Raw genomic sequence first — 14,987 nt, forward strand, 5'->3', positions numbered from 1 at the left:
CTCTCTCCATCTTCCGATTCACTACCATGGCTGCCATCGCTGCCACTGTGTCCAGCCCAAGGCCACTACTGCCTCTTAATCCCATTAGACCAAACACAATCAATTATCCAGCCAGCCATAAGGATCTGAGAGCATTAAAAGGTTAGCTCATAAGATTTAAAGCCATTGATGACAATGACAGGAATGCACTCCTCACCCGCCCCCCCTCCCTTAAACGCTTCCTGCTTGCCCGCGCGTTAGTATCTGTGTATTACGTGTGCGTGTGCGTGTCAGCGCATGTTCGTCAACATGACACCCCGGCACCGACTTCAGCCTCCATGCATGGCTTGCACGTCTTTAATCATGTCCGTGCAAGTCCCAGCAAATTACTGCCTTGTGATGGTAATCGATAAAGCGATAAACACAGGCAGGCAGGCATTGCAGCTGCTGGGGGGAAGAAATACTGCTGCGGCCACTGGTTGAGTTTTTTTTTTTTTTTACCCTCATAATCTGGTCCCCTTTTGCCAAGAGTAAGGTCGGCGGGGGGGGGGGAATATCTTCCTGCAAACACGAGAGGCACAATGTGGAGGAGAGGAAAAAAGGGCCCTCATACACTGTACTGGCATTGAGAGATGGTCCATTTGTGGAGACACAGGTGCAGGTCAATCAATGCTATCAGGGAGATGGACTGATATAATCACATTGTAATCTGGAGACTCATCTCACCCATGCATCCACCATCCCCCCCCCCGCGCTGCTCCATTCATTGCCTGATCTAATTCTCTCACTCCCTTCCCTTTATCTTCTCCTACACTCCCCTCCTGCACGCTCTCCTCGCTGACATGTTCTTTCTCCAGCGGAGAAAATTAGATATGATCATTCCCTCTCTTCAAAGGCACGACTATTAGCCACATAATGAATATTCAGTTAATGAAGTGGAGACGGCAACAGGAATAAGTGACAGCAGGAAGTTAAACGTCTTTAACTAAATTTCAAAATCCAGCAAAACTCACACAGACACGTCGTCTACTTGACAGTACTTATGTATGAAAACTGTGATTATTACATAAATGAACGGCCCTGTGACATTTAATGATGCGGGAAAAAAACCTCGAGAGTCCAATACATAATTTACCGCTCAATAATATCTCTATTGATGAATCATTGACTATATGAGGCTTTTATGGAATACTTCCCCAAATCTCACGTCCCTGATGCGACCTCTGCTGGAAAATCATTTGGCTCCGACTTGAAAGGCGCAGGAGAGCACTTGTGGCTCTAAGTTTAACTCTGCTCTTAAGGACTTGTCAGTCGGCTGCGGATGCCGCTGCCAAGCACCTTCTCCGCTGAGATTCAAATGTGTTCCCTCATGCGGACACGATAGCCACTTTCCAATTTCAACTTCATCTTAAACCACCTATTTCTGCTGCCGTGGCGCTGATTGAAATATGAAACCCTGCATATATACAGGGCCATTACAGCAAATACAAGGCCCCAGCTGCTGTCTGTCTGCCATGGTATAAGTGAGAGCAGAAGAAACAACAGGGATCAGCTACAGCCGGAAACACATTTCTATTTATTTATTATTCAATAACGTTGAATTGGCCCCTGACCCGCAGCAGCAGCTCCCACCAAACTACCCTCGTAAGAAAATGGCAGCCTTGCTGATTCAGGTGGAAATCAAACAGGATCCCTGTGGCTCCGAGTTATGAGAGTTCAAATCTGACAGAATTTGATGAGACTCCACTGTGCATAAAACCTTTTTTTTTTTTTCATGGGATTCATGGGAGCACGAGTTGAAAGCACGCGCATTCCCTTTCTAGGGCAACATCATGAACGAATACACCGCACAGACATGTGACGTCGTGAAACATGAGTCATCCGATTCGGCGGATTCTTTACGAGCCACCGAGAAAGTGATGAGCACTTTTATTGAAATGGCCGCGCATCCCGCCTCTCTCCCTCTGTCTCTTTTCAATCTGCAGCCCCACAAACCAACACGTTGTGTTGTTCAGGGGCAACGTGTATTGCTTTTATCTGTGTTTCATGCCTCTCCAATTTTCGGCAGAACAGTTTGATGTGAAGGTACTTCAAACCTAATTTTCGGCTTGCGATGGGAATATTATAAAGTAGCTGTTGTTCAAGTGCAAAATAAATGAATTTGAGTAGCATTACACATAACGCAGACACCAGAAAGTGGTGGTGGTGGTGGTGCGGGGGGTGGTGCATGAGAGTGGCTGAGGGCAAATGCTGCTAACACCCTGTTGTCTGCTGCTTTCAAGGTTGTTTCAGCTGTTAATTAGTTCAGTGTGATGGCTCGCGTCCATGTGTGCAGTCTAACCCAGTTAAGTCAGCTGCTCAATGAGTTTTCTCAGGGCCCAAAAAATACTGAACCGCTGCTCCACAGCAACCTGGCTCAAGGTTATCAACGCGGTATCAGTCACGCCCAGTGTTAACCGCTCACGCTCTCCCATACACCGCGAGTGTCTGCCAGAAAACGCTCGCCAAGGTTACGTCTGTCAACGCCGATGAGTCTCCCACTCATCACAGTCCCAAATCTGTGAGGGTTTCATCCTGCCTGTGCTTCAAACTAAGGGGGGGGGGAGGCTTTCAGGTAATATAATGTAAGGGGGGGGGCAGTCATGCTGTTGCAAAAAAGAAATAACACTGTGGATTATTAAGACGCAACCAATCAAATAAATTAACATCTTCAATTAATCAATTAAAACTGTCGCCTGCCGAGTGAAACAGACGAACACATTTGCATACTCTTGTTTGGATTATCTCTCGTCTGTTTCACAGGAAGAACACTTCTACTGGGTAGAATGTTTCTCGGACAACTGCGAGTTGCTGTTCTTTTCCCTTCTTTTGTTTGAGGTCAGGGCATTTGTTGATAATAAAATGCCTTTTTTATTCTATCTTTTTGTTTTCCCGGGAAAAAACCAGCCTCTCTGAGATGGACCGCGTGTGTATTAAAATTGTCAAGAATAATTACATATACTGTAAATAGGAAGTCAAAAGCAATAAAACAGAACAAAGTCACTGCTGCCGCCAGTGTTTTGTTTTTTCTTAATAATCAGGGGCGTCAAAAATGAATCAATTAAATAAACAACTGAGCTAAAAGCATTGGACCTTGTATACTGGATGTGAACAAATGCCTTTATGGTTTATTATTAATGCATGGGAGGTAATTAATGGGCTTAAATGCAACTACAAACAGCGGCGAACAAAAACGGACTTATGGGCACATCCCCAGAATCAGTCTGAAAGTAATGAATTGCCCGTTAATGACAATAATTAACAGAATTCCACAGGAAACAAGTGCAAGTGCACACGCACATTGTACACCGCGGCAAAAATAAGCAGTCGGTGTATTTCAAAGTAAAGTAAGAGAAATCATCTTTCAAGCCACCCACCTGCTGAATATTTCACACATGTAATAAATGATCCTTTCACTGTTTCTCGCACAAATGGAGCAATTAGCCCAGTGATGGATCTATGATTATTTCAGGAGCACACCAGTGAAGTACGCACAGATGCTAATGTATCAGACTGCTTGTGTCCAGTGGGTAAACACTATCATAAGATGACAAGATTGTCAGTCTCAAGTACTGGAGACCCCGTGTGTGTGTGTGTGTGTGTGGGTTGTTTGTCTGATCCCTGCAACATCCTCCATCTCCAGGGGCAGCAGCTCCCTCTCTCATCAACCATGCCCAGCCAATGTGACTGTCACTCCCAATTTGCGGCGAGAGGGGAGCCTGTGCCTATTTTTATAAATGTATTCATATTCATTAGTCCTGAGTGTCATTCATAGCAGCAGTTCTTCAATGCGGCGCGTAACCATCAGAGGCTGGAGGAGGCCGCCGCCTCCTCTCATCTCACAAATTAATAACACAGGCAATCACTGAAAAGGTGCCTACTGTCAAACAACAATGGCTCCTGATTTTCATCAACTGTGTGCACTCCCTCATTTCCACAACACACAAAGAAAAACACTCATCAGTAGATCTCCCCTTGGGGAATCTGAAAAGAAATGCCATTGTACCTAAAAAAAAAAAAAAAAAATCATTCATTTAAGGGAGAATTAATTACAGCCTTTTTTGTCCCTTGACCCGCTACAATATTCCGCCTCATAACATCTTGGTGGCAGGCGGTTAATTGTGCAGAATAACTGGTGTGAACGTCGGCTGCTAATGAGAGCAATTAGGCAGCTGACTCACACGAGACTTAACTTCGACCGCTCGCTTGAAGACAGCACGCGCTGCCTTGATTGGCTCGTATGTGTCACATGAAGCATATGATAAAGTAATCCTACAGAGTCAAGTCTTTTTTATATATATATATATATATATATATATATATATATATATGTCTGACATCCAGGACCGACTTAACAACTCTCTTACAACTTCTGCAACTGCACAATTCTATGGACACTTGGGCTTGGAGTCGCTGTGCGTCTGGAACTTCTAATTGTGAGTATCTAACCTTTGTCAGATTATAAACGTTAGATACTTATTATTATATTATTAGTAGTATAATTATTTTGTCTGGGAAAACTTGGGGACAGGCAAACAGCGACTCCAAGCTCGTGACTACTTGCGGTCCAATGGGCTGTCACTCCAAAACTCAGTAGCCAATCAGCAGGCAGCTACCTAAGGCTGGCCATGGTCAGAATCGTAAACACAAAAACCAGGGAGCGCAAAGAACAAGTGTATTTCCAAACAAAAAAAATACAATATTTTGATATTTGCTTCTTAAAAAGTGTGTAAAAATAGTGTCTGCAGCTTCCCTTCAATGGCTGAGGCCCATTATATGTGACTGATTCTCTCTGCCATGTGCGTCCACTCTTTCATGCACCATTTTGGGCATTGTGCCTGCCAAAGTAATGGAAGTGGGCTGCCTTTCACTGACTTGCCATGTTTTTTTCATGGCCATTGTTTCTGCTCCACCCCACCCAGTTTTAAATCAAGAGCACAATGCAACCCCCCCCCCCCCCTTCCCCCCCAACCCCTCCATCCCTCCATACTTCACTCTGGACAACATTAATAAAACAAGCTTTCAATGATGCAGAGTGCAACGGGCTCCGAGCAGTGGTGTGATTAAAGCTTTTAAACACCACCACCCTTTGAGTTTGCATGTGTCAGCTCGGCAGTCTGTGTTTGTAAGAGGCCTGGTACACCACACGCTCTCTCTCTCTCTCTCTCCTTCTCTGTCGTCTCCTATTCTGTTTCTCGCCATTGCTGGGATGGCGAGAATGGCAAAATGAACGTTATGTCCACTCCAACCCACAATTTGAGCATCAGGAACAAACCCCTGCGAAAGAAGAGAAAAGAGCACGTTTGCTGTGGTGGTGAGATGATTACATGTATTGTCTACAGCTAAGAGGGGCACCTGTTACTGTAGGTCTCGGTACCTTTCCCTCAAAAATTCCACAGTAACTGTGCCACAGTCACACTTTATTCACTGGGAAACATTTGAAAGACAGTGGTGGATAAGCATAAGAAGAAAAAAAAAAAAAAATGATTGGTGATTTTTTTTTCCCCCCCTCACAATCCGTACTCCATAATTTAATGACGGCAACCCCTTGGGTCATTACAGCAATTGAAAAAAAAAAAAATTGTTTTTAATTGAATTTCATTAAATTAACCTCAGCCGGAGGAACTTCATTGAACTGATGTAATCCCACCAACTCTCCCATTTCTGCTGTCCCCTGAGGCGCAGACCATGTCTGGCACCGCTATAAGATATGCACTCAAACACTTCACACAGAACATAGAAAGAAAATTACTATTTGAAAGCCCCTCACATGCAAATTAAAATAGCCTGAGCAGCAAGTATGTGAAAGTTCTGAAGACAAAGACACTGAAACGGTTTTCCCCAAGTCCTCTGCAACAGCCAAAGCTACTGCCGCCGCCGTCGTGGGTTCCACATGCGAGAGCCGCCCCTGCCTTGATGGCTTGCTGCCGTCATGCCATCGCCTTAGTCAAGCGTCACAAATCAGTTTGGAGCCGTCATATGTTCCTCGGTTGTGATGCAGATCCGATTTGGCTCGGCTCTCTTGGGAAAAAGCTATGTGTCCGTCTAGAGTGTGTTCACATATCCAGTGCATCGGCAGCGGTGGAGACGTCGCGGCCCTGCGTTGTCAGAAGTCCTGACGCAGTACAGTGCTTGTCCCCAACAGGGGACGCTTGGGCTTGTGAGTTAAGGTGCATCTGTCGGCCTCTGAAACAAGAAGAGACATTGACCGAGGCTTGTGGGACATGGCAGCCCCCTGCAGAATTAAACAGGCTGCGTCTCAAGCCCCACTGACAGGGAATCTCACTCAGATCACAGACGGCGGCACTGATTGAGTCTGACATGTGCATCCTTTTTCATCAGATAAAACGTCTTTGTTTGGTCTGGATTATTTTTGTGTGTAGGCATTGTACTTTTTGTGGAGCCAGAGCACACACACACACGTGTGTGTGCGCGTGTGTGTTCAGCCAGCTTCTCTTTTAAGGAAGTGACCTCATTCAAAGCTTTCCAGTAAAAAAAAATGGAAGATGATGAATGACAATTTCCAAACGAAACAATTAGATGTGAGCGAGGGATAACCGGAGATGGGTGGTGTCTAACAGCACAGCAGTGAAATAAAGGGGTGTAGGTATAAAAAAGGCTGGCAGTGGGAGAATTGGAAGGGTTACTGTTTGGGCTTAAACTGGGCACACTAATCCTTTTGATCCCCCCCCCCCATTTTACTGTCAGCTGTTTCCTGGCTACCATCGGATCTGCTCAGAATTTAGGATTTGTGCCACTGTACACTACAGCAATCTCTACCCCACTAATGCAGCGCTCTCCTTTCTTTCTTTCATCAATGCCCCACTGAGCCACTACCACACCCCGCACCCATTGCCATCCTCGCACCCACAGCGGCGCTCACTTCTCGCTCTATTCCCCCCTCCGTCCGCCACATCGCCGCAGTTGGCAGCGGCTGCGGCATGGCGGGGAAACAGGTTAAATTGGAAAGCATTTTGCACAGAGGGCCATCCAAATATGAAGCTTCCCTCTGAATAAAAATGGTCCTGATTTTGTCTATTCACATGAGACGCCACGGCAGTGCCCCACTTTCATTAGTTGTGCCGAAAGCAGCATTCAAACGCGGGTTAGGTCTTTTGAGCGAGAGAGCTCCATTTTTGCGGTAATGAAACAATCTGCATACGTGTGTGTGTGTGTGTGTGTGTGTCCGTCTTTCCCGGACGCAACTTATAAGAAGACACGCCACTTGTGCACATGTTTGTGAATCCGCTAACATGCATTACAGCAATAAAGGCCCTTTTATTAGGTTTCCCTGTCAAGCGGCTTTGGAAATTAACATAAACAGGCAAACGCATCGGCACAGGATCTCTTTTATCCTTGTCAGTATTGGTTACTCTCAGAGGTGCAGTGCACCGCAGACTTCCCGCTTAACCTCTGAGGAGCTCTCCTAAACTGATCCTAAATCATTCCGGGCAGAAACACATGGCTGACTTGATTTAAGTATTGGCGGATTCATGCTTCATTGTCAAACACTGGCTCTCCATGGGCCCGGTCCTATTAATCCTGCAAGAATGTAGAAGCAGAGTGAATACCACAAGTTTTTCAATTTGTTGATTTCAATAGGAGCTGCTAGGCTGTATTGATTTTTGTATGTACTGTAGGCTTACATAATTTGTATCATTCAAGCTGTCTCGCTCCCAGACCACCCCTGTGTTCCTGGAGCCTTTGTTCATTGTACATGGGACATTTAATAGTGCTCATTAATTATTTACTTGGCATAAAATTCAAATGTTACGATCCGGGACATTGTGGTCAAATACTAGTGGCGGCAATCTTTCCAAATAATTAAAATGTATAAATATTGCATACGTGTATCTTGACTTTTAATATTCCATAATCGCATCTTAACCCTTGATCTCGTATTATTTTCTCATCTCTTTCGGTATTATATTGTTTTATCTTTATCTCTGTTTGTCTTTGTTTGGCGTTTCCTCATTGTAAATTTATGAGATTGACAATTGTGCTTCCTCAGTCCTTGTTATTATTGTTTTCCTCTGTGCACGGAGCAGTGTTTTATTGCTTTTATTCAGAACTTTGAGTTGTATTGTTTGTGGGGTTTTTGTTTTTTGTTTTTTTTAAAGTGCCTATTCAAATACAGGCTGATTGATTGGTCGGTGAATTAGAGCCAACTGGAAGTTCAAACAGTGCATCTGAAGTACGTAACAGTGTTGTTATCCCATAATGTCTCTGAAAAGTGCCACGTCCTGGGATAATATGGAGACTGCTGCTATCCCCGCTTTCCATTGTTTGCTGGGGTTGAACAGATCTAAATTTTTTATAAGAAATATTTCACTGTGCAGAGTCAACCAAAGGCACAAGTTATGTGCTCAACACGGCTCCACGTGACTTCCTCCAAACTAAGATAGAGAAGCCTTCATTGATGGATAAATATGACAAGGTCAAACTCAATATTGATTTATTACTACATGATCCTCCAAATGTTTGGCTTTGCAGTTGGAAGCAGTCTCTCTTTCATTGTTGGACATGGGCTTTTATTTGGATTTCCGTCCAAGGTTGAATCCTGCCATATGCTTTTGGTTCTCGCACCTGAAGCACTTTCATGACTTGAGCTGAGGGGCCAAGGAAAGGGATTCCAGATGTGACATGAGCCATCGAGCAGGAGCCTTCAGTTCTGCTGTCAGCCCCGATCACTGTCACACGTCTGAGCTGACAGCCAGTCGATGTCAGAGGCAAGGACAGCGATCAAAGATATGTGTACATTACATTGTGCGCCGCCCGATCCCCACAGCTCTCCTCCGCCATTCCTACCCGAGAGAAAGTCCTTATCAACGAGCACAAAAAGACATTCAAGGTGGGATTTTCTAAAGACTTATCGCCGCTGAATGTTTTGGACGCACGCTGACATCCCTTGCGGTCAGGATTTTCAAGCCCTTTGTTTACAGTGAGGGAGGAGCACTGTCAAAACGTGACCAGGGTGTTGCTTATCTTGGCAAAAGAGGGATAAGGCAGGTGAGGCGAAAACAAAAGATGATATCAAATGATGATATGGGATCACATGTGGCCAAAAGCGGAAACAATAAAGACAGAGAATCAGTTCTGGCCCTGATCAATAGTGAGCCCAAGGCACTGAGATTCAGCTTTGAAGCATTTTGCCAGGCCCCCTAGTGGGACTGTTAGGCCTTCTGCCAAGCGTTGCCTGAGCAGAGCACTAACCTCGGCTCTGCAGATGGAGAGCATCTTTCCAGAGATGACCCTGCCAGTGGACAGGAAGTGTGCCACAGCATCAGTTTCTCTGCTCGGCCAACCTGCTGACCCCTGATTCAATGCACGGTGCCGATACAAAAAAGCAAACGGCAAGGTACGAGCAGGCAGCAAAGAAATAGAAGCCCAGAGAAGCACATTTCTGTTTTGCTGCTTCATATCTGTGTTTTTTTTGTATTTTACTATCCCTTTTATCTGTGAAACAGATATTTTTGCAGCTCTATTGACGCCACCGCTCAATGCAAGGAATGCAGGTGCAGGTGGTGCAGGGCAGCGGCAAGTGTAGCGCTGCTGGTTTAAGGTCAGCATAATAATGGGCTGGAAGGTCAAGACGTGAAATTATTCGGGGGGAAATGCACAAAGAAGAATTGATTGGTTCCACCAACTGTTTTCGGCATGCTGTTTTTTTGCCCCTTTTGCCATTTATTCACAGCATAGGAGTATACTCGCCAGTCCCCAGGAGGGGCAAGCTGAATGAGAGCAGAGATTCAGTGCACACATTACGCTGTAAAAAAAAAGCATCTCGCCACAGTTTTTCCGTGAGGTGCCTTTGTTGGTGTTTAAATGTTTACATGGAACAGCTCAAGGGCTTGAAGGCAGATGTATAGTCCAAGAATACTGCTTTAGCACAATCCTTCTCCTCCCTGGATAAGATGACGACACAATAGTGAAGGCTTTTCAAATGGCGCCATTGAATGGAACTTGGATAAAGCAGTGTGTGCAACATTGCTACTCCCTGGTCAGAGCGATATCAGACAAATTAAACAAACAGTGCCACTTTGCATCTGCACTGCCCAAATCCAAGGTTGTTTCCTCTTTCAGACTGTGTCCCAGCTCAGGGCCTGTTCCGAGACATTTCTTTGTGTTCTTGATAGCTGAAGAGGTGCCTCCCAGTCATGTGTCAGATTGATTAGACTTTTAGGAGAATTAATATGTGAAGAATTCGTCTGCTTCCCCCTGCAGTTATTCTCCCCTCCGTCTCATCAGTAAACAAGGAGACACAGAATCTAAACCTCTCTCAGCTGTGTGATTAAAATTGGCCCCAAAAGAGGGACTTGTCTCCGTAGTCAACGCTGCTATTATTGAAAAATCTAATTTGAGTGGCCTGTAGTTTTCCCCAAACCGTTTTCTTTTTCCGTTCCCGACGTGACAGCGGTGCACAGAGACGTGTCTGCGGATCTTGATTCTGTGAGGTAAAAGAATTTGCATTATAACGTTCATCATCAGGCATTTAGCGATGCAGCACAGAGAAGTGCGGCACGGTCAGAAACAATTTCAGTCAGCTGGCCAAACATGGCAACTTGACAGACACATGGTGGGAGATAGGATTCTGTGTCCCATGCATAGCCATTACCATAGCCCCATGGGCAAATGCCAATTACTGGGCAAGGGGTGTGTGCCAAAACACTGTGGTACAAGTTAATTTCATTACGTTTCCATTATGAACCATAAACACAGCTTTGCCGCTCGACTGAGCCAATTAAAGGCCTCCTGAAGCAAAGAAAAATTGATATCGCAGCAGCAGTTTGATGCTCAACTATTAAGTGGATCACAATCATTTGTCAACCTAAACATGTTTTTTTGAACAAAACACATCCACTCTTACTGGCAATAATCTCTGTTTTTGTTTTTCTGTTTTTTTTTTTTTTTTTTTCTCTCCCCCCAATTCCGTTGTGACGTGTTCCATCTTGGTGAATGCAGCGTCCTGTGGCCAAATGAATAAACATGCGAAGACGTCGTTTGGCAGGCAAAGAAAAGGCAGTCAAGCAGCCAGACATGGGACGCGGGCGGCGAAGACGCGCGAGGAGTCTGATTAGGAAGTCGGGCCTGCCACCACGTTTCACCTGAGGCTGTGCGAGCCACGAGCTGGTCATTCTGGGCATGATGCAGAGAGGAAACAAGCGGTCGGTCCAAATTTTTGAGCGGACATCTGTTAGCTCTCTGGAGGAGTAAACATGTTTAATTGACTACAATTCACCAAACAGGGGACTACAGGGCATATGTCATGAATATCCGCCGTCTGTAATCATGCTATAGCTGTGAAGTTACAGCGTTCCCACTGCCTCGTATGATACTTGTAACATCAAAGTGGTTAAGTTTAGGCAAACAATTAGTATTATTTCAACACATAGGGATCAGGATTTAGTACGGTGTCTAAAATCAAGATGCCTGAGGCCAGTGTAGCAGCACTGTCAGTATGTGGCTCTACTTTTGTGGAGTTACAGGCAGGATAAGCCTTCTATTATTTGTGATGGAGTGTTGTACGCGTGGGCGTGCACCAATGGATTCGTCATCAGTCTTTGTTGGCACAAAGAAGACGCCTTTGATTCTATTAAAACTGTATTATATTTCTCTTGATGGAGATGTGTAATCTTGTACCCATTGATTTTTCTATCTTTTTCCGTGGCTGTGTTTTGCGTGCGCCCGTGTTTGTGTGTGTGTGTGTGTCTCGCATGCACTGTGGATGAATTATGATCCGGCGCTTGCATTAGAGCGGAGAGTTTTAATCACATGCAGATTTCGGGATGTTTTAAACAAATGCTTTTTTCATAAGCACGGTGGATTATCGTAAGATTTAAAGATTTGGAAAATGGCTGACAGCTGTCAGGCCGCATAATAACGTACGTCCAGAAAATTATTGCAGCTGCCGGTTGGCTGAATGTCAATGCTGCTGCCTAGATTAAAGCTCAACAGACAGGAACATGAGCGTCAGCAAACACACACACACACACACACACACACACAACAAGATGCACAGTCACTCACAAGACACATAGAGTTCAGTAGCAGGGGCTTTCAGGAGAGAGGGGAGAGGGAGCCGTAAGGTAAAGAAAGATAAAACTGCACATTTATTTATTTCATATTTTGATGATGGCCTCTAAATGAGCTGCAGCTTCTCTTTAGAGTAGCCCGCAGCAGAAGAAAGGTCCCCCTGTGGACTCTATCAGGTATCCCCTTGTGCAATAGAGCCGCCTTGAGTATTACACACAGCTGGAGCCTCAGTAGGAACTTGATGAAAAACAAGTGCATGTCACCTCTGGTTTCCTTGGAGGCCTAATGTGCCCGTGTATCGCCGAATTTATGACATCCTCGGGGGAACGACTTCATCATTTCTAACTTCATGCGCAGGCACAGCCAGGCTGTCAGTCATTTACAAACAAGGAGGCCCCGTGAGGACGAGAACGGCCTCCTTCTCCAGAAGGAATACGACCTCTCTGGGCGACGAGTGGATCCCACGCGAAGCCTGCAACTGCGTGCTCGCTGGAGAAGCTACAGCGGCGACTGTGCGCCATAGAGGACGCTCTTCTCAACTGAACGAGCAGGCAGACAGAGGGGTGAATCTCTCACAAATGCTAATGAGCAGCCGGGAACATTCAAGGGGGCATGAATGCCAACTGCAAGGATGAGAAAGAGGTCTGTTTAGGGAGGAAAGGTAAAGCCGTGTGAAGTAGCCTAGAAGGGCTCAACAGTTCCTCACAGACTTCAGGCATGTTAGCTAGAGAAAAGGATGGTAATAACAGCTAAAGGAAGTGTGCCCTGCATAATAAGAGACGCCTGAGACTCTTTTCAGATAAGGCAGGGAGCACTTTAGAGCAATGCGACCTGTTCGAAGACAAACAAGCAAAGGGATTATGCTGGTTTTAGCACTTTGGTGCACCGAGCATTGTGATTATAAGATGGGGAGTGCATAAAGGAGCCACTTCTCACATGAATCGACTTCTAATACGAGACTCTCCCCCCTTAAGACCTATAAAAGTGAATGATTTGATCATTCGTAAGACAAACATGCATCTTTAATAGTGTTCATTAAAAAATCATGACCTTGTGGTTGAATTCTGAGGCACAGAGTTATATGCCATTCCATGCGAAAAGGCATTAAGTCTTGCTAAGACAAAAATTTTGTTATTATGAATTATGAAGGCAAAGAAGATTTCCTATTGCTGGACTTGTGAATCCATCAAGGACGTGGTGTCTATCTCATTCCCTATGAGGGACAAGAGATTTACACCGTGCTGGTCAAGAGGTAGAGGTCACCCACTGACAGACTGACAGGTGATGAGCCACATCAATTCTACAGTTATTTTGTGTGATTATTATATTTCATGGCTTTATCGCTGTGGACGCCTGTGCTGGACACAAATGAGACGTAAATGTTTTTCATTTATTAATTCCGTACCACATTACTTTCCCACAGCTGGTGATTAAGAGCAAAAGAGAGCAGCAGACATTAGGCAAATGTAATACAGCCTTTAAATAATGACCCTGCTTCACTTTGCCAGTGCCATATTCATACAACTTAATGACTGCCTGTGGCTATTAAGGTGGCCTTCAGTAAAGGAGGGGCGGCTCACTACAGGCAGTAAATTCTGAGGTTTCTCAGCCATGCCACAGGATTTTCCACCGATTTCACGAAAGGAACAAAAAAAACAAAAACACAGTTGTGAACCCTGAGAAAAAGTGAGCATAAAAGTGCTTCATCACGACATATGGCTGAACACTTGTTATTCCAAAACATGTCATGCAATTTGGAAAAGCTCTAGTTTTAGTAATGTGAAAGATTTGAGCACAGTGGGCTGATGATGGTCCTCCACTGAGGGATGAGTGTGGAGACAAGAGGCTGCGAGCCGCCCTGTGCTTGCTCTGTGGAATGTGATGCAGGTGAAAACACACGATGTTGTTCAGGGATGAGACACACGAGCACACGCTGGGTTCTCCTTTTGCCTCACATACATTGCAATCACAGACTTTCTTTCTGTGTGCGCTCCTCCAACAACAGCAGCAGTGAATGTGAATAAAACAGTTTTTTAAACTGAGTTTTGTCTCCTACCTTGAGCCCGGGCGCTGAGAATACAGGTAGCCGACAGCAGAATCCAACAGGAGACCCACACCTGTGCGACCTGTCCACTCCCTCCAGCTGTAGCCACGGTCCGCGGCGCCGATGTCGAGCACCCGGTGCGCTTTCCCCGTCTCCGGGCTGGGGACATGTTGCTCGGCGGGCACACACTCGCAGGAAGAGTCCCCCACTGGTGCCGGTGCTGGTTCCCGGTGTGTCAGACCGCTGCTGTGTGAGTGAATGAGGGAGGGGGAATGTGGAGGAAGCGGAGCGGAGAGCAGCAGGCGCGCAGACAGGAGGAGCGCGGTACTATGTGAGAAAAGCCCGTGGACAGAGGAAAAAAAAAAAAAAAAGTCTTGCGAGAGAAAGGCGGAGTCAGTCCAATTGAATTTGCTCGGCTGTCAAGTGCGCGAGACCGTATATTGACATCATCTTCTTACTGCCCCCCCCCCACCCCCCAATAAGCCCCTGGGTGCATCACAGAGGGATGAATGTTATACAATGAAAAAAGAAAAACAAACAACTAAATAAATAAATAAATAAATAAAAGAGATTGTGACTGTATGATGTCCAAATGACAGCAGAATTCGGTAGTGTCACTGTGTCTGTCCACTGGTCAAAGACAGTTATTTGTGTTTCCTATTTCCTTACCACTATCTTTATTTACATTACATTACCATCAGAGCAGAGTGGTTGTGTGTGTGTGTTGACACACTCTTCTCACAGGTTGGAAAGACACTCTGGTGTGCTCCTGATTCGTCAGTAGTCTCTCTCTCTCCATCTCCCTCTATATGTATGTATGTATATATATATGTATATATATATATATATATGTATATTTATATGCGTCAGAGCAGTTTTGTAAATGTACTGA

The 14,987-nt window shown here is 45.2% G+C and overlaps 1 protein-coding gene across 4 annotated transcripts in view; it reads right to left on the minus strand.

The window, feature by feature from the left end:
* sdk2a (sidekick cell adhesion molecule 2a) overlaps positions 1-14,469 on the minus strand; it is an 83,600-nt gene extending 69,131 nt beyond the window's left edge. For all 4 annotated transcript variants that reach the window (XM_058654237.1, XM_058654235.1, XM_058654236.1 and 1 more), the window contains exon 1: positions 14,108-14,469. In XM_058654237.1, the coding sequence (XP_058510220.1) occupies positions 14,108-14,264 (157 nt within the window). In that variant the 5' untranslated portion in view covers positions 14,265-14,469. The remainder of the gene's footprint in view (positions 1-14,107) is intronic.
* Positions 14,470-14,987: the final 518 nt, after the last annotated feature.

The sequence above is a fragment of the Solea solea genome, chromosome 16 (genome assembly GCF_958295425.1).
Source record: "Solea solea chromosome 16, fSolSol10.1, whole genome shotgun sequence".
In the NCBI taxonomy this organism is placed as follows: Eukaryota; Metazoa; Chordata; class Actinopteri; order Pleuronectiformes; family Soleidae; genus Solea; species Solea solea.